A 27310-nucleotide genomic window follows, 5' to 3' on the forward strand; every position below is an offset into this window, starting at 1 on the left:
CCACACACACACACACACACATATCTGTACAGTTTTTGCTCCCCAACCCCCTTTGCATTGTCTTCGTAACAGTTTTTCTTTCTTTCACCCTACCCTTCCCCGACGGCATGTAGCCCACCTACCCGCCAACCAGAACAAATTATCGTCTGCACTCCTCTTCGCCGAACGATCTGCCGCATCATCTCTCTCACTCGCTGTCTCGAACGTACCTCCCACGTATATATGTGTGCGTGTGTGTGTGTGTGTACAGTACATATGTGTCCTTCGGGTCGTCTGACACTAATGGAAACGAACGACGTAACCAACAGCAATTTTCTAGATTAAACGTCACGGCGCTATAGAAATAGCGTCTCTCCGACACTGCACGCGCGCCACGGCCGATCGTACGTTTTAATGTGAATGCGACGCGCTGGCCGGGTGGGCAAAGGCGGCAGAGGGCGAATTGAGCCGCAGCAGTAGCAGCAGCCATACCGTGTAATGTATAAAAGTGTGGGTGTGGCCTAGGGGGGTTCGTGAGAAGAGATGTCTGGACGGGTGGAGGCCCTAGTGAGGTCGGTCGGCGCAGACTTTACTTGTATATATATATATGTGTGTATGTGATCGGCTCGCGTTTCTTTTGGATTTATATACCACACCGTCTCTCGTCCTGCTATTCCCCACCACCATATACCACTTCCCCGTCGCCGACGCGTTCGCTTCTCGCGTTCTCGACGTCTTTATATACTACTTTTCAGATTTATTCCGTCGGTCTCACGAAAATAATCAGTCATCTGCGCCGGAGTAGTCAGACCCAAACCCTCGAGAAACGATTTTTTTCCACTCTATTCGCTTTCGTGGTCCAATCGTCCCCCGTCTGACTTCTGCTACGGCGATACCGCGAAAATATCGTAGAATAATGATATATTATAAACAACATTTTGTACATTTTCGATCTTCTGCCACGACCGTGTCCATTTGTCATAACCCTGTTGCTGCGTCTCGTCCTTTACCCTCGATATCGCATTATTCCGACGTCTATATAATATATTATAATATACACTGCAGCTGCAGAAGTATACGGCCACGCGCAACCAGTAGCCGATTTAAAAATGCAGTATATTTGCCACCTGATTGCATGCTTTTGGTTTTTAATACATATAAAACTCCTATAAGCTTTTCAATAAATTACATAGCTCAATTTGGTCGCGGACCTGAAAAACATCTTACCGAAATCCCGAAACCATAAACATTAAAACCTTCTTATAATGGCCCTCCTATAAGACGGAAATCTTTTATCATTTAAGAATAATAACAGTCCTATACGACCTATCCAATTAGTTGTCATATAACAGAAACTCCTTTAGTAGGTACAACCGAAAAATCAGTAAGTACGTGGTATCGTAGTATTTCATTATAAGGAGTTATTAAATATTTTAATGTATAGGTAATAGGTATAATATAATATATAACTATTGTATATACAATTATGGTTATAATTAATATATAATTAATTAATATATATATAATTATAATTATATATACCCAAATACCCAATATAGATATATTATCTCAGCATGCTAATATGTTAATTGTTTACTATAGACATACGATATGTTCTACGTCTTCGTTTTGTTTGTTTTTTTATGAACTCATCTGCAGGATGGCTTTTTTTTATTTATTGTGAGCTGGCTGATAGGGTTTGCACACTCCAATGGCCTGGTTATACATTGAATAATTAAATTCTAACATCATATTATGTGTCAAATCATCGCGACACAGGTATCTTATATTCTTATATAATATAAGATTAAGATAATGCGTGGTATAATTGTATTACATCGATATATAGTCTGTTTTTCGAATTTTTGATTCGAATATAATATTTTCTGAAAATCACAATATGATAGGTTATACTATAATATATTATAACCACATCACGGAGACGACGAAAGACGTAACGCTGTTACGGCGCTATTTTAATTATTTATCATCATCATAATATAAATTTTACTTTGAATTTATTTTGTTACTCTTATTCAGAGTCTTTCTATTGGTACCAAATTTAATTTAAATACATCTTTCCATTCATTTAAATTAACCAATGTCTACAAATTTATAATTTTTTTTATCTCAAACATTTCATATTAATTAATTCCCTCGTTCTTGGTTTACCAACTCTTGATTCTAATTTCTACCACTTTAAAACATATAATATACAATAAAAGAATTCACAAGGCTTTGGGTTTAGGAACCCTATATAGCTCAGTTCGTGGTTAGAGACCTAACCGAAAAAGTCTGGGTGACTATCGATGTATCGAACGTTATAGATGCCTTAGTAAAGTAAAATATAATGTAGTCTCACATTCATTTATAAAATATTTTTAAAAAAGTTCGTAGAGTAGTCTTCACATATTATTATTATTATAGACAGTTATTACACGTTTTCTTTGTTTTAATTTCTATTTTTTATGAATACAATCAATTTATATATATAATATATATGTATATTATAAATTAATGTGTATATTTTTGTCAATACGTAATTGACGTTTTTCTTCTATGTATTATCCTACCTATAGTGTTTAATGATGAAATTTTTAATATGTAATTTTACGCTAAAAATATTATCCGTTTTTAAAATTTACCTGATCCGTTGACTGATTTCATATCCGAAGAACCGTTGTTCGAAGATATGCTGCCCGGTGTGGACGGTGTTCCAGGCTTGCCGTCTTTTGATTGACCGCATTGTTTAGGCTCGGTTTTTATGCTAGTCGCGTCTACCGTGCTACTGCTGCTGGATTGCGACGATTTTTGCTGAGCCAGCCTTTCCTGTTTTCGGAATTTTGCCCGACGATTTTGAAACCACACCTTTAAAAATAATTTCATTTAGTTTTACAATAACCAACTGTCCAGCTGTAAGTCTATAATATATTATTCAAGAGGTTTAATAATATGGTAAGTTTATGAGCGTACGGCACTATGACATGACATATATTATTATAATTGCGACCCTCGACTAATTTTGAGTATCAAACTGATATGATAGGATTCGTAATCCCTTAAAAAAAGAAAAAGAAAAAATACAAGCCTTATAAATCAGGCATCACTATATATCTATAAGTTATATAATATTATCCTATATATACATATACATGATATAGCCATATAGGGCATAGGCATTACCTAGTCCTAGTGCATTCCAATCATAGAGAAGATATTTCGTGGTTTTAAATCGAAATCCGTTTACTTAATTATGCATAGGTTATTATTTTGTATCATTCTTCGTTATACTTGTCCCCACTTATCATTAAGGCTTATTTAAAGTATGTATAATGTATATGCTATACGAACACAATACTACAATAGTACAATACCTATATAAAGTTAAGTGACTTCAAAACATCCGTATAGTACCTACATTATGCATACATATATTCACATGTATTATGTATGTATAATATATTGCTTATAATAGTAGAACAGCGTCAGTAAAATTCCGTCTGTATACACACCCACTACCCACAACCAACAACCGCATCACTCTTCACCCACTGTTAATCAACGGGAGCGCGGACGCTAGTATTTGGTCCGTTTTTAAAAGGTTATCTTTTTCGTCCTAAACAAACAGCGCAAAACCCCTTGGCGGATAAACTTCGCACAAAAGTCCGTAGGTCTTGTGTATACTTATGACTGCTGTTGCTGCTATACTGTTGTGCAAAGAGAGTGTACGTCATACTACTAGAGATGCACGGGTATATATTGTTTTTCTCTCGTTTATCCCCTTTTTTTGTTTTTCCATCTCCCCCTCCCCCCTCTGAATCTTGTGTATACACCACCGCACTATACTCTATATACTCTTAGTGTTGTTCAGCCTTGCATCACAAAAACCTACTGCTTATACTATATATAGAGAAGTTTGACTTTGGATATATATATATATATATGTGTGTGTGTGTGTGTATAAATGTAAACGTGATGTTTACTTTCCACCTCTTAAATCCAATAAAGTTCGGTTCCGTTTAAACACGCGCGCATGCAGGACCTTTGATTCGTTGATGGAGGTGGCATCGGCCTTTTATTTAAAAGGCACGTTCAAAAGGCCGACAGCGACGTGTCTATTTACTTCTCTTTTTACCTTTTTTTTAAACTTCCACCCCTCTTAACCTGCACCCTTCTCACATGCATGATGGTTATTATCATTCAGTCTATATGTATAAAAATGTGTTTAATAATTATGACGGTATTTACTATTTAGGTATATACCTATTATACAGCGTATACTAACCGTAAAGTTGAAATATTTGTATAATTTTTTCATTCGATTTCCTTTTCATATTCGAGTTTAATATTCTTAATCATGCATAAAATTTAAGTTACCCCAACAAGACTACACGAGCACAAACAGACATAGTTATTTTATTTAAGCTGCTGAATTAAAAATGCTTATACATTTAATCTAAACAAAGTATTTTAAATCATTAAATATCTTATATCTTATGAATTAAACTAAATGTACGTTATTTATTTTAATTCTTAAATATTATAATATACTATTATTATATTGGTCAATTTCTTTTAAAATTAATAAATTATATTCTACAGTTGTAGAGTGTTATTTTTATATTTGTCGTGGTTGTTTATATTTATACATATTTATATAGGTATATTATGAATTAATAAATACGTTTAAATATGAAATTATTGACTTTTTTAAACGCTTTAGAATAAATATACTGAATTTCAAAAGTAAATAGTAATTTGTAATTTAAATCAAAATGTAGGGATGAAAATTTATTTTTATTTTTATAGTAAAGTTTCAAATTAAGCTATTCAATTTTTTATCCACGAAGAAGATTATATTATAATATGATGACCGTTAATACATTTTAATAAATTCTTATAATTAAACGTGATGAAGTAATTCGATGAAATTATAACACAAAATGTATAAGACTGAAAGTGGAAAAGGCTATTATTATTTAAGATAAAAAGTACTATGATGATCTTACTTATCATACTAATAATGTAAAATATACGCTGTAAAAACTTATATACATTTATTTTTTTGTTTACTGCTGCTGGTGTACATATTGCCACATGGGTACCTAATAATTTAGGCAATGCAGTTAATTTAGGTACATGAGATTTTTCTAAATAATTTTACAATAGAAAAATATAATATCATTCCGTGGTATATAATATACTGACAAAATTTGAAAACAACTATCATCTTTAAATTGAAAAATTATTTCTTGTTTTGTAATACTAAATACAGTGAAACCTCTAAATACCGGACACTCTCGGTCGCTTAAACGTCGTCCGCTATCGAGAGGTGTCCATTAAAAGAGGTTTCACTGTACCACATTATCTCTATTACCGAATAGGCCAGGAGTGTACTGCGAGACTCACTCAAAATATATCGTGTTACCAGTGATGTATTTGTAATTTTTTCTAAGGTACCTATGATACGAATCAGCACATAGACGTTTATGGCAGGGGGGCGGGGGGTTTAACCCTATCACAAAAAAAAAATGTCTAACTTAACCTAATATTAGTAATATTAACTTATGGTGTTAATGCGGAGATTCCCCTTATTGAAAGTAATTAATATTTTATTTTTGATTTATTTTGAAGGTATACGTGGGCAATGGATAAACGTTAAATCAGCAAATTGGTGCCAGGGTATACCCGTGTATACCCTCCTATACATTACTGTATTATCACACTGTGTTACCTATGTTACTACTGTTAAGTGAATGATCTATTTCAATACGTCTGAATGAGAACAGACTTGATTCAAAGTATAATGAGTAATGACGACTGCAGCATATGTGAAGAGTATACAAAACGGACGCATCATATTTGTTATTCTTTCCTCCGACGCGGTTCGGTCTATAACCGTATAGGGCGTATAACTCAACAGATGTGTTTCGCCTGCAACTTTACATCGGATGGCCAATGTACCGTGTAGACCTTTGCCGGGTTTTTCGGCGGGATTAATTGACCGTATCTCTTCGTCTCTCTCTTTGTCTCTCACTATCACTGTTTCTATGAATGCCCCTAGGCGTATTCGTGAGGGTTACCCGCGATCAAAATCCCGTCTGAAGTTAATTGAATATAAATAAATATCATTGCTTTTGCGTGTGTATGTTGTGTATGTTTATAATATTATATAATATATTGTGCAATGTACTGATGTAGTGTCTCTTTTTGGTGTGTCATCGTTACCGGTCGTATCATCAAACAGTGTTTAACATGGTGTTTTTCCATTGTTCAGACGAGTGTCAATAAATTTATAATAATAAAATAAGCCGGTCCCCCGCGGTCGTCACACCATTGTCGCTGTATTACATTTAAAGCATACGACGGGCATGTTTTTTATTATTTCAAGTTCATCCAACCCTGATGTAAACCTGCTAAATCATCCGATTTCGCATTGTCAATCGCGTCCGGACAAAAAACAGCATAGTACCTAGCAAGTGTTTACGAATTATTAAATATATGATAATGAATATCCTATGGATATAAAAACGGGTAGGTAGTAGGTACCCATAATAATGACATGTCTCGCGATCAGGGGTGAAGTATTATACCGTATATTATTTAACATTTCTAGACGGGTCTATATACTGAAATGATAATTACACAATACATGTGACTGCAGTTATTTATTAGGCTACCTATATGAAGCTCTCAATAAATTATTATTATAATAAAGCTAATAAAAACCTTTAAATGGTGACATACATATTATAGAGATACTAAAATATTTAAGTGGCGCCAAAAATACCTATTTGGAAATATTGTCAATTTAATGTAGTATCTATACCATATAATTTTATTCTAATTTTTTTTAAATTATTTTAGTATGATATTTAATTATTTCCATCTAAAACATTATACGTTATTGCATATATCCTATAGGTAGGTCGGTAGGAGGAAATTATTTATTGTTTTAATTTTATTTTATGAGCCCAAGTGTTAGGTTAAGTACTTGAGTGGTTTAACCTTCCCAGCTCTACTACAATGTATCTATATTTTATTTCTTAAATCACCAAAACACGAGGGATATTCACTATTATTAAGATTATATAACCAATACCCTATCACCTATCACCAAATAGAGTCTAAAAATATGTATCAGATAAGTTAAACTAAACGTTTACATTGTAGGTAAATACTAAATGTCAGTACCTACTACCTACTTACAAATATATATGAAGTAACTGCAAACTTCAATATGGTTAATAATATCAACTATAGGTACCTACTAAATTTCAAAATGTAAACGAAAATTAATTTAAAATAAAAATGCACTGATAGCAATACGAGTATTTGCTTATTATTGTTCATCAGTGGATCCAGTTTTTACGTTTATTTTAGTTACATTTTTAATATTTCAAATGGTTTAATTCTATATAAAGTTATCAATGATATTAAATGAGTAGATACCAAAGTGAACTCAAATTTTATAATTAATTAACTTTTTGTTATATAATGTCTAATGAACAGATTACAGCGCAACCAGTGGAGAGGTTTTAGGGTTGTGACCCCCTCCCCCCCCCCCAAAAAAAATGTTTTTAAAAGTCAAATATTTCAAAGTGAAGACCTTTTTTTTGTTAATTTATTTTTTTTATATGAATTAACCCCCTCCCCTCAAAAATAAAATAAAAATAGATCTTAATTACGCCATTGCCATAATCATAAACCATAATTACATATGATACTAATTAATAAGTATACTATAATTATTATAAATTATAATACTATAGAGTATACCTACTGTATACCTAGACATTTTTAGGTTATAAAAAACTGGGTACTCATAATGGGATAAATTTAACTGGCACTGAGCCGAAGAGAGTATTACGTCTGAATTCAATTTTGATTTTGGCAACTACAAGTTTCGGAAAATGAATAATTTTACCGAGGATTAGTGACACATGTAATTGTTTCTATACCTCTATAAATTGGCAGTGGCGCAAAGACTAAGTTGAAGAGGGGTATACATCTAAATTATCAATGTAATTGATATGTAATACTGAGATCATGGTTTTTCAAAGGCATTACAGCATATTTTTTCATGACATTTTAAAGTATAGTAATATATATTATAGTCTATAATTGACTATTTATGCGAATTTTAAATTACTTTTTAGGTCATTGTCGGCGAATGATGGCGTGTGGTGACGTATATAATATTTTGGGGATTAACATCTGTTCAATGCTCGAGGGATTCGAGTTTTTTTTTATTTTCAATTTGCCAAAAACAAACGAAACTCAATGTAATAAAATGCGTAAACAAATCTTCTGTCCGGTCACAGTTGTTTTCATGCGACGACTGGCGCAAAGGTAAATATATATATATATATATATATATATATATATATATTATTTTCTGCTGCGGAAAGTAATCGTGGGGGGCCAATTGGTTGCCTTCGTTCTCCCACCCGATTTATGCACGTCCTACCAAAAATACGCCAATAAATCCTCAAGGGAAAAACTATCAAAACGGCCACTGCTTGGGAAACCATCACGAGTCAGCATTTAACCTACACTACGGCACATAATATTGTATATTATATTATAGATATATATTATGCACAGTAGAATATTATTTACTATTAATCTAGTATGTACCTAGCTACTATAAATTATACATAAAATACCCATGTGTAGTATGTACAGTGTACACATATGCTGCAATACATTTAAAATATTCACACCGGGAACGTGTCTACCATAATACCCCTTATATATACGAACAACGATTTCATTTTAACCGGCTATTTTTATTTATGTACGGAAACCACGTACGTAATATATTATAAACTCATAGGTACTTGGTACATAATAAACACCGACAAGCCGGATGATTGACGTGCATTTTTCATAATAAAATTAAATATTGCAGTGAGTATATCTAAATAATATATATACGATGTATTACATATATATTGTGTGTAAAAACACCAAACACATACACATGTTGGAAGCTTTCGAATTTATCTCAAAACCGCTAAATACTTAAACTCGTTAATTCTTAATAGTTTTCGCCGAGGAGACTTTAGATACAGCTACTTGTATTGATTTTATTTCGAATGTCCATCTGCATTTTACGCTTTTCCGCGCGCGGCTATCGAAAGTGTGGTTTATGTTATATTGTTATTACGCACTACCTTAATACTATCAATATTCTATAATACTTGTAAAGCTGCATAATTAGTAAATATGTAAAAATTTTTTGACTAGATATAAAATATATAATATACTATGTGTATTAAATGTTGTATGAATCGTATTGGACATCTGTAGTATCTGTAGTATAATATTATTTTCACTTAGTGAATTTGTCTTATATAATTATGATGAAAACGAAAAAAATATCTTAATTTAAATAATTTTAGTAGGCATTAATCTATTATTACCTATTTTACTCTAACAATATTTTCAGACATAATGTTTAAAAAATATCTATAGATATGTCTATGGTTATTAAATAGGTATATTATGTAGTCACTTGAATATTATGACGAATTAATCATTTTACAGATTAATTATTTAATTATACGACAATGTTGTGCATTTAAAAAAGCAACATTATTAAAATGAACACAATCAAAAAAATTCAGTAAGGTACATGATTTAAAAAATTCGAATATAGTGATTATAAATCTGTAATAACATTATTCCTAAAATAGTCAAACATTTATAGAATATCGAAAATTTTATGTTAAATCAACATCACATCTAGATAAAAATACATTCACAATTTAGATTTTATTTTACTTAAACAGGTACCTACTGTAAAAAAACATCTTACTTGCATATATCATCAATATTTTTCAGAAACTCAATGCAATTAAAATTTTTAGTGTTTGATATTTCTATATCTCTATGTATAATAAAAAAAGTCGTAATACCTAACATATACATATTTCACAACTCTGCAGACCGATAAACTTTTATGTTTTCGTTTTTCAACAATCATATATGATACGAAATTCTAGTGTTAAACTGTTAACAATATTGAGACTAGAAAAACAATATGTAATACCTATACTATACGCGTTGCGTTTACATAAATCAAGAGACATACCTACATACATAAATACTTAAGGGAAACATAAATCAATGAAATTCGGATGTTTGATATTATGGTTTAAAACTGAAAACTGTACCGCTGTTAAACTAAAAATGGAATGAAGATACGCATTAAATCCGTTTACAGTTTCAATAACTTTGATTGACAAAATATCTTGTTACCTACTTATTTTATTTTTGTTTAAGCATTTCCAAATTTGAAAATCAGTAAGTATAATCAGTAAGTATATAATATGTGTAATGAACGTTTTATTGAAAATTTCAATCGTATTAATTTTTTCATTGTAGTGTTACTAACGTCTAGATAAAAAAAAAAAAAAAACAGATAATATTAGTGCCACAATTTTAAAGAGTCATGCCTAGAGACACATTTATTTAAACTGCGGGTCAGAATAGTAAGGCCAGAGTCTTATCTAATAGTAACTGAATATCATATTGACTTATATAGAATCTTAAATCAAAATTAATTTTTTTTTTTACCTATATTAAAATAGAATTTTTTTTAAATTCATCATCTTTTAGTTTCACTTATTATAGTCATATAACAAAAAAATAGAAGTCAATAAAGATTGGTAGAGAGCATTGTTGGAACACACTGCAGCATCATATACTTAAGCCGTAAATTAAACGTAGTAGAATATAAAAAGAGAAATATCAGAAAATTATAATGTAAAAAAATTCTATTGTCTTACTGTAATAGAACAGCATGTTACATTAAGCACTGGGTACCAGCACTACATCGATTATTGGCTTAAACTAAACACACGCACCTGTACATAATATTTTACTCGTCCAAAGACAAAGCTGCCTTATCATTATAGAGTGATTCAACGTGCATACTCATTTTATTTACTTTTTTTAAAATTATTTATTTATTCAAATTCTGATTTATAGAATTTTTAAATATATTTATAATGACTATATTTTCTTTTAATTTTTGAGATTCGTCGCGTACTACTTAAGAAGTTTCCTGTGGCGATACAAGCTTCTGTTTTTCAAATGAGATTCCCTCATTTTACAATAAATTTATTATTAACTGGATAATTGATGCACCTAGTTTTAAATTTAAACGAGTAGTTTATGTTCATTATTCAAAAATTTATTCTAAGGATAGTGACTAATCCTTAAAAATTATTTAACAAAAACATAAAATAGTTGTAAAATTGAATCTAGTATTTACATATATATTGTACTTATACTTGGACTTTTTTTAAGAATTGTAACTGTTGATAGATAAACATTAATTATTAAAATGTTCGAATCACCTTTTTAACTATTTAGAGTCCATATCATACACTTATTATACTTAGTACCTAAACAATGTTAAACTCAAAAACTTATGGTTTGAATTTTGATTTTAATACTTCAAAATTTTCAGAAAAATCTTCTACTAAAAATTGTTTATTCGAAACAGTAGAAAAGGGGTTGTTTCTGCACTTGTGTCTTCACAGGGCACACTTTAACAGAACGAAAAACCTAGAGACATTGAAAACATGATCAATAAATTATAAGTACCTATATTTAAAAATTTCAAGAATAAAATTTTAAATAACTTAATTATTGAAGAAAAGGGCGGTTGGACGAGTCACCCTTAACAGTATAATATTGAGTAAGTATACCTGAAGCACCAATAGGCAATAACAAGTACAGTTATTACACGGCTATTGATAACACAGGCACGCGTGAACAATTTGCCACGAAATGTTTTGTTGTGCCCATTGCAAAAAACCGACGGACCGGGTAGGTACAGTGCGTGATGTGTTTATTATACTTGCCTAACAACAGTATTATATACATTGTGACATTATCTCGCACGACGCCAAAACGCTGGAGAATTGACACCACCACCGGCGGCGGCGGTGGTTCTTCCGGTCCGCTGGGCCGTTATTAATTTAATATTTTGTTATATTATATATAACGCGTTCTTTTCCGTAGTATCGTGTCATCATGTTGTATTCCCCGCTGTCTGCAAACGCGCGGGCACACGTCTTATTTCAATCAACCGCACCCCACCAGCTGCAAAGTCCCGTTTTATATTCTTCCAGTGCGACGTCCACATGCATGATGCATGTAAATAATTTATATTTATATAATGTATATACTTTGGGGCACATATACTTGTCATACGTATATATATATAATATAGTAGCCGGGATGATGTGCAGCGCGGCAGAATGGCGGCGAAAGATGACAATGTGCAAAATGCGACAGCGATGATCGTCGTTTTTATTCACCACCACCGCGGCACAACTGATAAATTATGACGGTTATTTTGTGCTTTTTGGCCAAACGACAATAATTATAATTATAACTTATTACTGCGAGACTTGAGCATTTGCATAATTTTTTCTGGAACTTGGAATATTAAGGTTATTATTAAGCTATACATTTATTTTATACTATAAGAGGATTTCAGAAACAAACATTTGAAGAACTTTTTTCATATTTTAGGATTTCGGGCATGTTTTTCGTATTTTTGTGATAATTTCGATGTTTTCGCTAAATTGGGAAATTTCAATTATAATTCCTATTTATTTATGATCATACCTTAAAAATGTCGGTTTATACATCGTTACGTGGCCGCCTTACAGTTGTAAATGTATAAATTATTTCCATGTATTTTTATGTGGTTGCCATGAAATTATATAGATGTGTTTTCCAAATATCTACAGATGAACATGTCCTACTTGAGCTACTTCTTTAACTGAAGCAGCGTTTTACACTTTAAAATCGGCTACCACGCTTACCTAAAGCACAATATACGAAAAAGATCCATGTTACACGTATGTGTTAAATTTTCTTCATATATAAGGTGGGAGAAGTTAGAGGGTGATATAAATTCGTCAATAAAGTTATATCTAATGTGAGAAAAACTTTTTAAAATGCTCCAAGTCGTTTGATATTTTCAAATCTGATGCCCTACATTATATATTTTCATCCAGAATCTACAGTCGTTACCCGTTTGGGGTGCATAATATGAATTAAGATGGTAAATTATATTTTGTAACTTTTTTGTTTTTATTGTGCATTATAATGCATATTTTACGGTTTTTTTTTTTTGACTATATTATTATAGCGCATATTTACTTGTTTTATAGTGTGCTATAATTCTCGAGCCCTACTAATATATAAGCGTTTATAGTAAGGGATTAATGGGTGGGCAAAGCCACTATAAATACGTATTAGCAGTGTGTTTAGTATATTATAATAATTGCATGAGTAAAAATGTGTTTCGATCCGTATAAAAAAAAAAAATACTTTGAGCAATAATAGGTTAATATAATAATACTGATATATACTTAAAATCAATAATAATAGGTACGATCAGCAGACTAAAATTGCTGTCGACTGTTGCGGTAGGAATACGATAACTTTAGGGTGCGCTGTAGATACTTACTACAGCACTAGTCGCACAATTGGATATAATACAGTTACGAAATTTTAATATTTAAATTGATAAATACATATAGTACTTAATAGTAGGTGTTAAATCGAATAACAAGTGAGCCTTAGTTTATGCTTCAGACTTTATGGGGATTCAAATTTCAATATCTATATGTATATATTATTTATGCAATACAATCGATTTCTGCATTTTTACATATTTTAACTTGCAGTAGCTACTGCGCCTGAAAATTAAGATGTATTATAACATCATTTACTATGTATCTCGTTTTTGACAGCATTTTAATGTGTTTAATAATAATAATAAAATGTACATCGTGTTTTTGTTATGGTTTCGTATAAACCTCACTATTTCGCTTTGCACGGCAGTCGTGCGATGATTTGTGATCGTCGTCCCGCTATATTTATTATATGTACTCGTAACGGTTCATGAAATTCGGACAATACGACACGCCTATAGCTGCTAAAGCCCTTTGACGATGATTGAATGATGATGTGTACAACGGTTATTCCGTGCAGTATTACATCAGCACTATAGTACGTGTATATATAATTATATGTAAGGTGCACAAGTTGAATATAATATCATGTAGGTATATAATATAAATGACACATTGAAAATGCTTCGTGTATAATATTATAAAATACACGTATAGGATCATCCATAGGAGAGGCTCAGAGTGAAAACAATTTTTCTATTATTTTTTTCAAACTCTAGTCCTATAAGTATATTTTTCATGTTAATATGCGAATTTTGTAAATTGTGGGAATGGAAAGTTCATGAACATCGTCAGTGACTTGTAGTATGCTACGCGGGCGTATAAGTACCTATATATATTATATATATATAATGTATAATACTGTAGCGGACTGCGCCACGACGATGTTACACAAAGGCGGTGGAAGAGGGGATATATTATATTATGTATTGTAGTATAATAGACATCACAATCGAACCCTTTACTATAACTGAAACTTACGAACACGTTCACTAGCTGTCCCCACGCGTGTACAGTTCATTAAACCGGTAACAATAACGTCACAATGTATGTGTATATAGGGTTATATATTATTATGTATATATATGTAGTGAGGTGCACCCTGGATCATGAACGTCATCCTGTACGGATCCGAAAAATCTCTGTAATATAAGGTACACCTATACATATACTACATCGTATGTACAGTCCTGGTCTGCCAAGCAAACGAAGGGCAGCCGGTGCAGACTTGTATTATAATAGTATATAATATATTATGTACTGCGACTGCATTAACAACTTACAACTATATAATGATGTATACACATCAATATTATACCTACCCCTCGTGCATGGTGTTTAATAGCGTTTATTGTTATGCCCGATGTCTAGCTGCAATACGGTGACGTGTAAAACATAATAATATATACGACAATACATATACATTATACACGTATATGTATATGTAAGCATGGCCACGATACGACAGAAGGCTAAATACTTATTTAACACACGTTAATGTTATTATTATTTTTTTTTCCAACACTCCCCCGCCGCTTGGGCGACCTTTTGCGAGCAACTGAGCAAACAGAATAAATTCACCCCACCAATGTAATAGACGGACGGGACGAGACGTGCCACGTACAAATATATACACAGGGATTATGGCGCCAGATTCGCGCTGCGTTTACAATAAATCAACGCAATATTGTCCCTTCATTACCCGTCGCTGGTGCGCGCGCTGTATGTCTGCATATTATTATACACATATATATATTATAATATTATGTTGATGTGTGTGTTTGGGGTTTCGTTTTTTTTTTTCGTTTTGTACGATTGATTTTGTTTTATTGTCATACTACGACTTTTCGACCTGACGAAAAAACATGTAATAATATTTTGTGAAAGATATTAGTATTATCGAATAAATGCGCAAAAGTATCAGATTATAATGTTTCTTTTATGCGAATGTCTTTGCATTTATGTAACTGAGAATATTCGTAGTATAGTAGTGAGTTATGCTAATGATATAAACAAATTAAACTGACAAATTTTGAAAAATTAAAATAAGTGAAGATATTAATATTTATATACCTAATGAATATCGATATTTACATGATTTTTTTGGTGCATGTTAAAATATATTATGAATGACAAGGGTCAATGTTTTATTTTAGTTTTAATATCTATTAGAACACTTTGTAGTGTAGGCGTTATAACGCCTCAACCTAAGTAATATTTCATTTAATTCTCTAAATCAGTCTCAGATAATGTTCAATAATATAATAATATTAGGTGTTACCTATGTACTATAATTGACATACAATTGGTGCGAAAACTTTTATTTTTATTTTAGTTTCGAAATATAAAATGTTTTCTTTCAAATATTTAAATGTTAAACAGTTGTATATATTGTTAATGTGTTCATGTTTCGGATCAACAAAGCATTAATGATGAAGAATAATAAATAAAAATGATTAGGTACCTATATAATACACTGCTGAGAGCCTACTGCAGTTGTCATAAACCATATAATATAGGGATGGGGCGAAACGACCATTTATGTATTATATGAATAAGTTGTCAGTGTTTATGAAATAAACGAATCCCCGTGGTGCATAATAATATATCGGTGACAGTTTAGCTGAACATGCCGGGCTACTGAGACCATTATAAGTGTTAAAAATGAACGATGATGATCTCCACGCCGTTTTATAAAAATGAATACAACATAAAATACTTTTCCATGATTAATATTCACTTAACTGAAATTCAACAACTATTAAAATAATGTAGGTAGCCATTTCCAACATGTGCATAAGCACGCCATACATAATAATAATACATGTTTAATGTTAAGGAAAAAAGGCTAAGTTAAATTTTAGGGAAAAGGTGTTTATTTGTGAAAAAAGCTAGGTAATTTATTTTTTTTCATTATTAATAGATCATTAGATCATAGTAATAATTTAATGATAAATAATAAACATATAAAATAGGCATATATTATAATACGTTTGCACGTTATCTGTCAAGCAATTTTTTAGTGTATATGTATGCTCCAAAGGATAGGTTCATTTATAAATTTGAAAATTTCTAAACATAAGTTTATCCTGTTGCCATTGTATCCGTCCGACCGTTAGTTGTCAGTGCGCAGTATCACAATTATGATTTGTTGATAGATATGAAAATATTTATCAATTGTCCTTATATTACTGAATAGATTGTAATGATTGTATTAAGATTTTATAACGGTTCTATTAATCTATTCAAAATAATTTTATACTATTCAGTATTAATAAATGATTATAATATAAATTCATACCACACCAAAATTTAAAAAAAAAATTGATATAAAAATATAAAAGTTACCAAATTATTTTTAAATATTATTATATACAATATATACATATTAGGTATATTCAATATTATGGAATTATAGTTTCTTGTGTTGGATTCAATTACGTGGGTAAATACAGTGATAATTCTATGTATATATTATAAACAAAAAAATATTTTATTTGCATGAACAAAAACGAAAATCCTGAGTGAGACACCAGACACCTTATAGCAACCTATACTAGTTGAAAACTATATAATATATAATATATACAACATATACATAATTGACACTAAGTCAATTACTAATTACCCAGTAAAGTACGTAGTTTTCAAGCTTAATGGATAATTACAAACTTTTTAAATTATTTTTATATATAAACAAGACTATTGCTACATCATTAGCATACATTCCTTGATCATTAAAAAAATAAAAATAAACATGGGATGTGGCCTAATTTCTGCCTTTAATATTATTTATGATACAATTAAGTTATATAATTGAATAAAACAATTAATTTTAATTTTTTATTCGTTTAATTGAGTGGTTTTTGCTGTAGCCGTTGCACTTTGTAGTACCTACGATGATTTTATTAAATACATTCTTGGATATTTTATACATTTATGGAGTTACAATATAACTACTAATAACATAATTATACGAGATACAACTACATTTTTGACACGTTTGATATAGTTATCAAAAAAATGACAGTGAATATAATGATATTATATCATGTTTTATTGTGTTTTTATACTTATTGTTGTTATTGTAATAATATCCGGCCATCCGTGTTCGCGTTTAATAGCTGCGAACAATACAGAACAATGATGATAAACCGGACGACGAATAATTAGGGTTCCGGTCGCTCGTGTCGTCGTCAAGTGGCCGACGTGTGCCGAACAAAAAAAAAACGAACACACCACTTACACACCTTCACACCCTCTCACTATCTCACACACACACACATACACACAAGAGTATCTCATTTCGTGGACGTTCAGGACAGCCAATAGTAAGTACGACGTGCTGCACGCTTGCACGGGAGCCGAGAGTCAACGATAATGCGGGTGGGCAGTGGCGGGTGCGACGATTACGACGATAATATAGAGACGTGCACGCGCCTCGGAACTGACTAGTTTTCCTTTTGGACGGACAACAACAACGGCGCCCGGGCCTCGGATTAAGCTCGCGAGTTGTTGTAATTCGATACGCTTGAATTGTATGATATAATATTTTTATTAGAGACGGTCGTCGTTCGCGTGGATAATATTATATTTTGCTATTGTTACAGTCATCGATTTTTATCGTTATTATCACGATGATTCCGCCCAACACGACTGATGAACACAAAATATTATAATATAGTATACCTAATAATACTGCTGTAATGTTTGTCACTTTTCTACCCTAAATTGTCGTGTTTGTGTTTTGAAAGTGTGGGAAAACTTCTGTTTCTCGTAACGACGGCTCACCCTCACCAACCTGCCAAGTAGCGTCTTGTTTAAGTTTCGCGAAGATTGGTTCGGTAGTTTTGGAGGAGATAACACTCCATCTAAGACGACTGTGGGATAGAAGGGCCCCTCTAATAATTAAAAATGTATGTATACATTTATTTAAAATTAGAACAATTAAATCACATTCTTTTCTCATATTCATGACTTATGGATGTTGAAAAATCTAATATACCTAAGATTTGAGTTATAGTGGATAATGTGAGATATGACCGATATACGTATAAGGGCATTTTATATTGCCCTATATTCTCTAACAAAACGTTTGCACATGTCAAGAGACACCCCACAGAAAGAGCTGCATAATATAATTATAGGATATAGTATAACCATGGCTGAAGAGAAGAGAACTCCGGGGCGTCCTCGTAACTAGAATTAAACATAGGACGAATAACGAATTAAAAAATGGTGCAAGAGCCAAAACTTTTAAGGAACTAAAAGAAAAGGTGACCAATTGACTTAAATGAAGAATTATAGTTGTAGACCGACCTATGAGTTGTAAAAAAAAGTAATTAATTATTATGTATGATTTAGTGTGAACAATCCTGTTTAATGGCCCTAATACTTTAGCCAATGGCTAATAGCCATATATAACAAAGCTGTGTACTTTGATATGCTTTACATATTTAATATTTATAATTTATTCCAAAAAGCGTAAAATTTAACTATTTAACAACTAATAAATTTAATTGAATATTATATATTCAGATAAATACGCACCTATTTAATATGAAATAGGGTATTATAAATTATAATAAAATTAAAGCACGCTTGATGACTTATATAATTTAAATAATTGGTGGTGATTTTGTTTTAATTTAAAACTATTTGATATTGTTTACAATAATTTTGTTATTTAATAGTGAATCTAAATTATTAATTAAAAATCAAAATATGAAATTAATAATTAATAATTTATTTAGACGATGTCAGTACACTACTTTTTTTAACTGCTTCATATAATTACAAGTCATTGATCACATTATGCGAAATCGTCTATTATAGTTTTTGTGTACTTTTCTATAGTTGAAATAAATCGCCTATTAAAAATATTAAAGAAAATAATATATTTAAGGGTTTAACATAATATAATTTTATTTAAGTACTATTTTAAATGTCTTAATATCCACTTAAATATATATACGTTTTTTAGTCATTTGTTTTAATTTCATAATACAATTATTTATTTATTGAAACAAAATTCAAAACAAATATTTCTAACCTTCCAAAATAAATTTATGTAATAAATGCTTTTCTGAGATTAGGTAATCAAGAACCAAGAAAGCGATTATTTTGTGTGGAACGCTTGTCTGTGTGTGAGTGATGGGCAGAGACAAAAAACAAATAGTGCGCTGACAAATTGACATTCTATCAAGTCTGAAAAGTAATATTTGTCCACTTAATACAATATTTATATTGTGTATCATACTTATTTTGTTTGTATTAGAATAAACTTAAATAATTTATGGCTGAACGCTGTTAACATTTGTCTGTTATTTCACTTTGCATTTTAAATTGTTGATTTTTTTTTCATTTTAAAGATTCGTTAAAAATATATAACAGTCTACAATAGATTAAAATTCAACGCACTTAATTCTAAAGTATTTAACCAAAATATATATTGTTCGATATTTTAAAAAATATGTGGATAATGTAGAACGATGTTATGAAGTTGTTAATAGTTAATGAAATTAGTACACGTGCCATGATTTTAAGACTTAAGAGTAAGGGGAGATATAATTATTATAAGTTTTAATCACGTAGGTACCGTTGTACCCGACGACTACTCAGTTTTCTTATGGCGTTTATGGGATATTGAACTAACTGTGCAAAAATAAATGAGATATGGAAAAGTTAAAATGATTGATTAGGTAAGTAAATATTATTATCTATTATGTAAACTTAACGAAAAAATTAATACAAAAAGACCTTTTGAATACAATTTATACTTTATAACATATTTTGTATTAAAACCAAATTAACTAATTATAGGCACCAGCATTTTTTTTAAATTAGGTTAATTCTCAAAATCACTCTTGCATTAAAAAAAAGTAATAATTTAGTGTTTTTCAATATTTGTAGCACCGCAACACAACTTTTTATCAGAAAATCTATCGCTTTCTATATGATTCTGTAAAATAAAAATGAGTTCTTAAAAAGGACATTGACCTATATTTATTTCCATTGTGAAAATGATTGATGGAAGATCGAAAAAATATTTCATTATCATCGCATCGCAAAATAACAAAGTACAGACTACCGTCGTTTGACTCGTTTGAATATACTTGGTAATTTTCGGAATTTCTAATATTTTACGCAGCTTAAAAAAACATAAACTTCTATTTTGATCTAAGTTGGCTCGGAATCCATACTAGTGGATCGCAAATCGCAATCAACAGTCTAGAAAACACTGGCGCTTAATGAAGAGTAATCGTAATATATTATAATATATATATATAGTTTTCAATATAGGTAATAGATGTACCGTGTACACAATTAACAATAAAAGTTAGGCATGCTCCAACATTATCACATGACTTATAATGTTTATAGAAATGTTATAACGCAATAAGCGATTGAATATTGTTATATTAAGGCATTTACCGTTTTCTTTCACCAATATTATATTATTATGGCGTCGAGAAACATTTTTTGTTTGGAATAATATTATTATTTATTATATATAGAATATAGATACATATAATAGGTAGATATTATTTGTAAATCTAATAAACATCCATAATTTTATATTGAACAAAACATACTTGAACTCTGGCCTCGGTAAGCTCTATGTGTTTGGCGATCTCTTCTCTGGTATATATATCAGGATAATGTGTTTCCTGAAAAGCTCTTTCCAATTCCTTCAGCTGTGCTGAAGTAAAAGTAGTCCGTATTCTCCTTTGTTTTCTTTTTTCCGTAAGAATACTGTCATGAGTGGTATACGGAAGACTTTTATATGCTGCTAACCCACCTGTAAATTATTAATTATTAATTATTGAATTTTGCAACAATAAATAAATAAATATATTTGAATATAAAGCACAAAAGTGTGCTTACATATTTTATGTGATGATTAATATGTACCTACAGAGATAACCACACAATATTAGTAGGTATAGTGGTGAGCGGGCGAAAGTTAGTCTCAAAATTGTACACCCATAATTTATTTTACAAGGTAATCCAATATTTGTATACCAAAATCATTACCCTAAAGATCTTAGATGATGCATTTGTACATCATAATATTTCCATTACGGCATTCAGCATTATCTAGATAGGTAATTCTTTAATGTTGTGTTTATATTTTTTTCTTATAATTGACTAACAAATATTAATTAAATAATAAAGTTAACGTAATTTTTAGACATATATGACGAAATGGAGTATTATCCCTCATGACCAAGCACATAATATGCCACTGCCGGAATTACAGAGACTTCAGGGATAAACTCCAAACTGCAGACAATATACACGAAGCTCCAAGTTCTGACCCAGTCAACATCGAAAAATTCTTCAAAAATGTTAAATCGATTAAATTGTATAATCTTAAATAGTATTTCTAAATTGTAACAAACTATCGTAAATATTTCTCATAGTAAATATATTATAAACATCCAAAGCCTTTGTTGTAGTGGCTTCATTAAAAAAAAAAAATCGTATTATCATATTAAAAATAACATAATATATTTTATGTTGTGTTGCAGTGTAGGTATATGGTATATCTGAACAATTATTATGTTAATAAAGTTGTCGTATTATAAATTATAAATATAAAGTTATTATTTGAGACTTGAGTAACAAATATTAATAAATTATATCACTGAAATAAAATTGTTAGATACCTATAATCATTTTATAATATATTTTATAATTATAATATTTTTACATATTTAAATATAATTAAATATTATTACAATTTTATTCAAATTGTTTAATATTCTTATATATTGCAGAATCACTCAAATATTATATTTATGCAACGAAATCCATCAAAACCATTGTATACGCCATTTCAATTTCAATTAGACAATAAGATGACATACTCATCTGCAATAGGTAACAATTTTATAAATTATCTAAGTACCTATTATTTAGATAATTTTATTTAAATTTATTATTCACCGTAATTTATATTATGAATTACAAATAATCTAAATTCTAGATAAATATAACTTTGAAGTATACATTGTACGATATAGGCAGCTGTATAGCAATTAGTAAGTATATAGGCTACCTAATAAAGTACTAAGTTAAATATTGGTTTTATAAGAGCTTTATTAAGGTATACTTTAATGTAGATTAAATTATTAATTATTAATATTTTTTTCGAATAGAAGTGCTTTTTTGGAATCCAAATTATAATGTAAAAAAAAAATTGGGATAATTTCCACCACATTTACCAGACTTCGTAAAATACGATAGTTTTATATTCGTACAGAATATATTATAAACATATATGTACATTGTACATGGATATAAACATGTACACACATATACATAATATAAAAATATATTAAGTATTAACCGGAATGATACAAATCGGTCGATCGGAAATACTTCTGCATAATATTTTATATTATTATATAATTTATAACACGTTATAACGATAATTCGTTTTGATATATGTATTAAAAATGAAAAACTGTAGCAATATTTTGCTTATTTTTTTTTCATTTTTTATCCTCCCACACATATCGTATTTCCCCACGTGGCAGTGGCGTCAGTGAAGGCGTTCTACGTGAACTTTCCGATCGTTTCTTAATGGTTTATTGTCAAACCATGCGGGAGACGCCTATTATATTATACACTCTTTGAAGTCAGGTTGTGGATTTGTGGAGTTTAAGACAGCGCGCTTAAAACAGAAAACCTATCTCCCGCTGATAATGAACAAGCTGGATAGTAATATATTATATATAGTATAGTGTGGCGAGTGTTGAAGATATTTAATAGACAGTAACGCTATGATGAGATAGTTCTCGATAAAAAAATCAAATTAAATTGGTGGGTGAAAATGTAAATGTACGAGTATTTAACGTTCTAACGCCATGGTAATCGCACGACGTGCCAATGCTTTTGTTTTTCGTCATAATCGCATTGTGTTATTATGACAATAATAATATTAGAGCTGTGAATTGAATGCAATAAAAACCTTGTAAAAAAGCACTTTCTATCTCGAAAAAGGCTGCATACAACGCACTACATATTAATATAAGTGTAGGTATTATGCTAAAGAATCATAATTGTACAACATATAAAAATCTATCAATCTATTATTTGGCTTATAAGACGAAAATTCAACAGTAATTCATAAATTGGGCACGTACAAACAATTTTAATAGACCAAAATTATTGGCGAAAAAAGTAATAAAAATTAAAAGTTTCAAAATTGAAGTCATCAGTATCTGTTCTTTGATTACGAATTGAGGAAATAAAAAATAATGCCTTTTTCTATTAACGAAACATGTATCCCTTCCAATAATAATATTAAAATAATTTCTTGTGATAAAATAGGCATAGGTGCCTCTATTATAGTCCTCTAATATATAGGCGTATTAGGATTTATAGTAAAGTCATGGCGGGAAATCACGCTTGAAGCTAATTGCGAATTTACAAACGAAATGTTTTTATACACAGCGCCAGTGTGGAGTACGTAGATATAGGCAGGTACATACATAATATTATTATTATGTGCGCGATGATCGGAATAATTTTTATAAATATAATATTATTATGTATATAATAGCCGTATAGGTACGGCACGTGTATGTGGGGCGACGACGTTCATGTGTTAGTGTGGGTATGTTTATGTTACATAAACGCTTGTTCGAGATTATGGGGGTCGGTGTATTCACGGTAACCGCGAGCTTGGAAAGAGGGGCGTGGAGGGTAGGTACCTCCTATATATATATGGAGGCGCGGCGCAAGCTTTTTGTAAAAACCGTCGCGCGTTTCGCCGAACCGTATATAGTATAGTTGCTATACCGCCGCCATTTTTGCTCCGGTCTTCGCTCAGTCCGGGTTGTGCGTTCGTATTATATTGATCGGAATCTCCCCGGGCGGCTATATATATATATATATATATATATATATATATATATATATATATATATATATATATAAACTCGCTACAACATCGCGATGCCACGCCGATGTGTGTGTGTGAGAGAGAGAGTAGGATATATCCTGCCGGCGTGCCCATCCTCCACTCATCATCATCCCCCAGCCAACCCTCCACAGTCTATATATCTCTCTCTATATATATAATATACGCGTCGTCCGTCGTCCATCCGTCGTATACTCGTGATATATTTTAACGACCCCGCCACCGCTTCCGCTCCCGATCCGATTATTATTATTATTATTATTATTACTATCTACACGAACGCGAAATATATATATGTATAGACACGCGTGTATAAACACGACGACGACGATGTACATTGTTGTTGTCGCTGGTTTTTAATCCCATTAACCGAGATGCGCTTGTATGCTGCGTGTGTGTGTCTGTGTGTGTGTGCGTGTATAATATTATTCGGTATAGGGAGAAGCGTTTTTTCTTTAATGTACAGACACATCGTGCCATTTTTTACGATCTTCCCAGATAATTTACACACTGCACCGCTGCACCCCTCACGCAGCAGATGCACCCTCACTATCTGTGCACCGATGTTGCGGTGCAGCAGGTATTTATTATATTATGTATGCGCGTGCAAGAGGAAATAAAAGCATGAAAAAATGGTAGGTAGGTATGTGTTTAGATAATTACCTATAAATTATTTATACATGTCCCATATATCTAGTGCAGATATAATATACAGGATGATTCACCGAACACACTCACCCTTATATTTCCCTTCTATAATGAATTTAATATTTAATCGATTTTTGATTTTTGGAATTTTTAAATATACTTAGATAATTTTATAGAGAAAATATTTTCAAATTTTTGAGATTTATTGTACTATTTTTATTATTTAAATTATAAATTTTACTTAGCTTTTCAAATAAGAACTCTCATTTTAAACTATAAATTATTTAGTACCTAAATTTTTGAAAATGTTGATGTATGTACCTAATTAAAAATTTGTACGTTAGTTTCTCAATTACCTATTAACATGTTTATGCTATGGATAATGTAGTCCTTAAAATTAATTTCACAAAAATATTAAACAGATCTTATTTTGGACCTGTGTGTTCTCATCATTTATAAATCTTTAGATGGATTAATATTAATCAGTAAAATTTTCAAATCACATTAGTCACCACATAACATCTTTTAAACCCATCACTTCGGACCTATTATCCATAGATAAGATATAAATAACTAGGAAACTACTTTTGATATGCAATTATAATACAATTTCGACATATTATGATGTGTAAACACTTTCGAAAAAATTGACCGCTAAATAATTTACAGTATCTCATCTGCAGTATATTCCTTAAGATTTAAATATAATACTAAAAGTCCCAAAAATTTAAAACTGAAATCTTTATATGCGCAGTAACAATAAGTAGACTACATACAAACACATTTTTGCCTCAATCTGTTAGGTTTTAAATCTGGAAACCTTAAGTCTCGTTATTTTCATTCATCTCTCAACAAGTCCACACACTTATGAGTCCCTCAGATAATAATATAATCAAATTTCAATTTTTAGCACCCGTGTCTTTTTCTATTATATTACAGCCAGCACACTCGCAAAAATTGAATACCATAATATATATTATACTATATATATATCCTGCACCGTACATAATATGTTTGTGGAAAATGATTGCAACACAAACTTTCTTTTTCCTTGATGTATTATATTACTTCCTTCGTTTTATACCAATAATAATTGTGAATAGTGAATATTTCATTTTCCATTAATTATACGCATATATTATCATAATTTTGTAGTTTTTAGAGAAATAATATTCCATACGTGTAAAATGTTTGTCTTTTGTTTACCAAATAAAAACGTTATTTGGTTAAGTGGTACATAAACATTTTCAAACTGTGTAAGTGATACGCATATATAAAAAGATTGAGAACCTCTGTATTATAACATATAGGTAGATAATACGTTACTATTTCAGCAATATTAAAACACCAATAAAAATATCTAACTTAAAAAGTGCGATGTACCTACATGATTTTCAGTGGTTAAACTTGGTCAACATTTTTGAGGGATTGAAGCGAGCTAATATATCCTACTTTCCACCTTTTCATATGCTTGGCGGGTTTATTATGTATACTAAGGATATTATTTAGAACTTCCTGATATAATTTAATGTCTGCAGATTAAAAATCTTTACCATCACTCTGAGTCCACTCATCAAGGCCACGACTCATGATTTGCAAATTAATCACTACACATTTTGTATACAGGAATTATATATTAATATTACATTAGTATTAATACAATAGAAAATACAAGTAGTTATAAAATTAAATATGTATATTCGCAGATTAGCTAGTTTTTTATTTTTCAACATCTGTATATAAAATTAAAATAAATTGTATGTAAAATAATAAATAAATCAAAATATATTCGTGTAGAATGCAATGAATAGTTATTATTTTATTAATATCATAGTATAATAAATATGTACAAAAAAAAGGTATTGCATTTTATGTTGTTAAATTAATTAAATCTGGGGGGCTAATATCTCAGCAGGTATGCTTAATCCACTTAAACCTCCCTAATGGAACCACTATACTGCTTTTTTAAATTATTTCAAAATTTTTTAATTTACCAGTGTATAAGTTGATGGTTTCCATCGCGTGTCTCACTGTTCAAATATGGACATTTTACCTGCAGGTGAAGTTATTATTATGTTAATAATATGAAGAGTGGTTTTTTGGATTGCATTTGCATAGCTGTATAGAGGTATAGGTGGGTAAGTATTGAGAATATTACTACGTTAATTGAACTACATGTATTATGTGGAACAATGCCACAGATTTTATATGCCTGTAAAAATATGTACTCACTCTCATTGTT

The 27310-nt window shown here is 30.6% G+C and overlaps 1 protein-coding gene across 1 annotated transcript in view; it reads right to left on the minus strand.

Annotated features, from left to right (window-relative positions):
• The window catches only part of LOC107161323 (uncharacterized), a 44225-nt gene that overhangs the window by 9914 nt on the left and 7001 nt on the right, over positions 1-27310 (minus strand). The window contains exons 2-3 of the mRNA XM_089226829.1: positions 21083-21288; positions 2625-2847 (exon numbers count right to left, since the gene is read on the minus strand). Of these exons, the coding sequence (XP_089082955.1) occupies positions 2625-2847; positions 21083-21288 (429 nt within the window). The remainder of the gene's footprint in view (positions 1-2624; positions 2848-21082; positions 21289-27310) is intronic.

This window comes from Diuraphis noxia, unplaced genomic scaffold (assembly GCF_037042655.1).
Source record: "Diuraphis noxia isolate RWA-SAM2 unplaced genomic scaffold, SU_Dnox_SAM2 contig0004, whole genome shotgun sequence".
NCBI lineage: Eukaryota > Metazoa > Arthropoda > Insecta > Hemiptera > Aphididae > Diuraphis > Diuraphis noxia.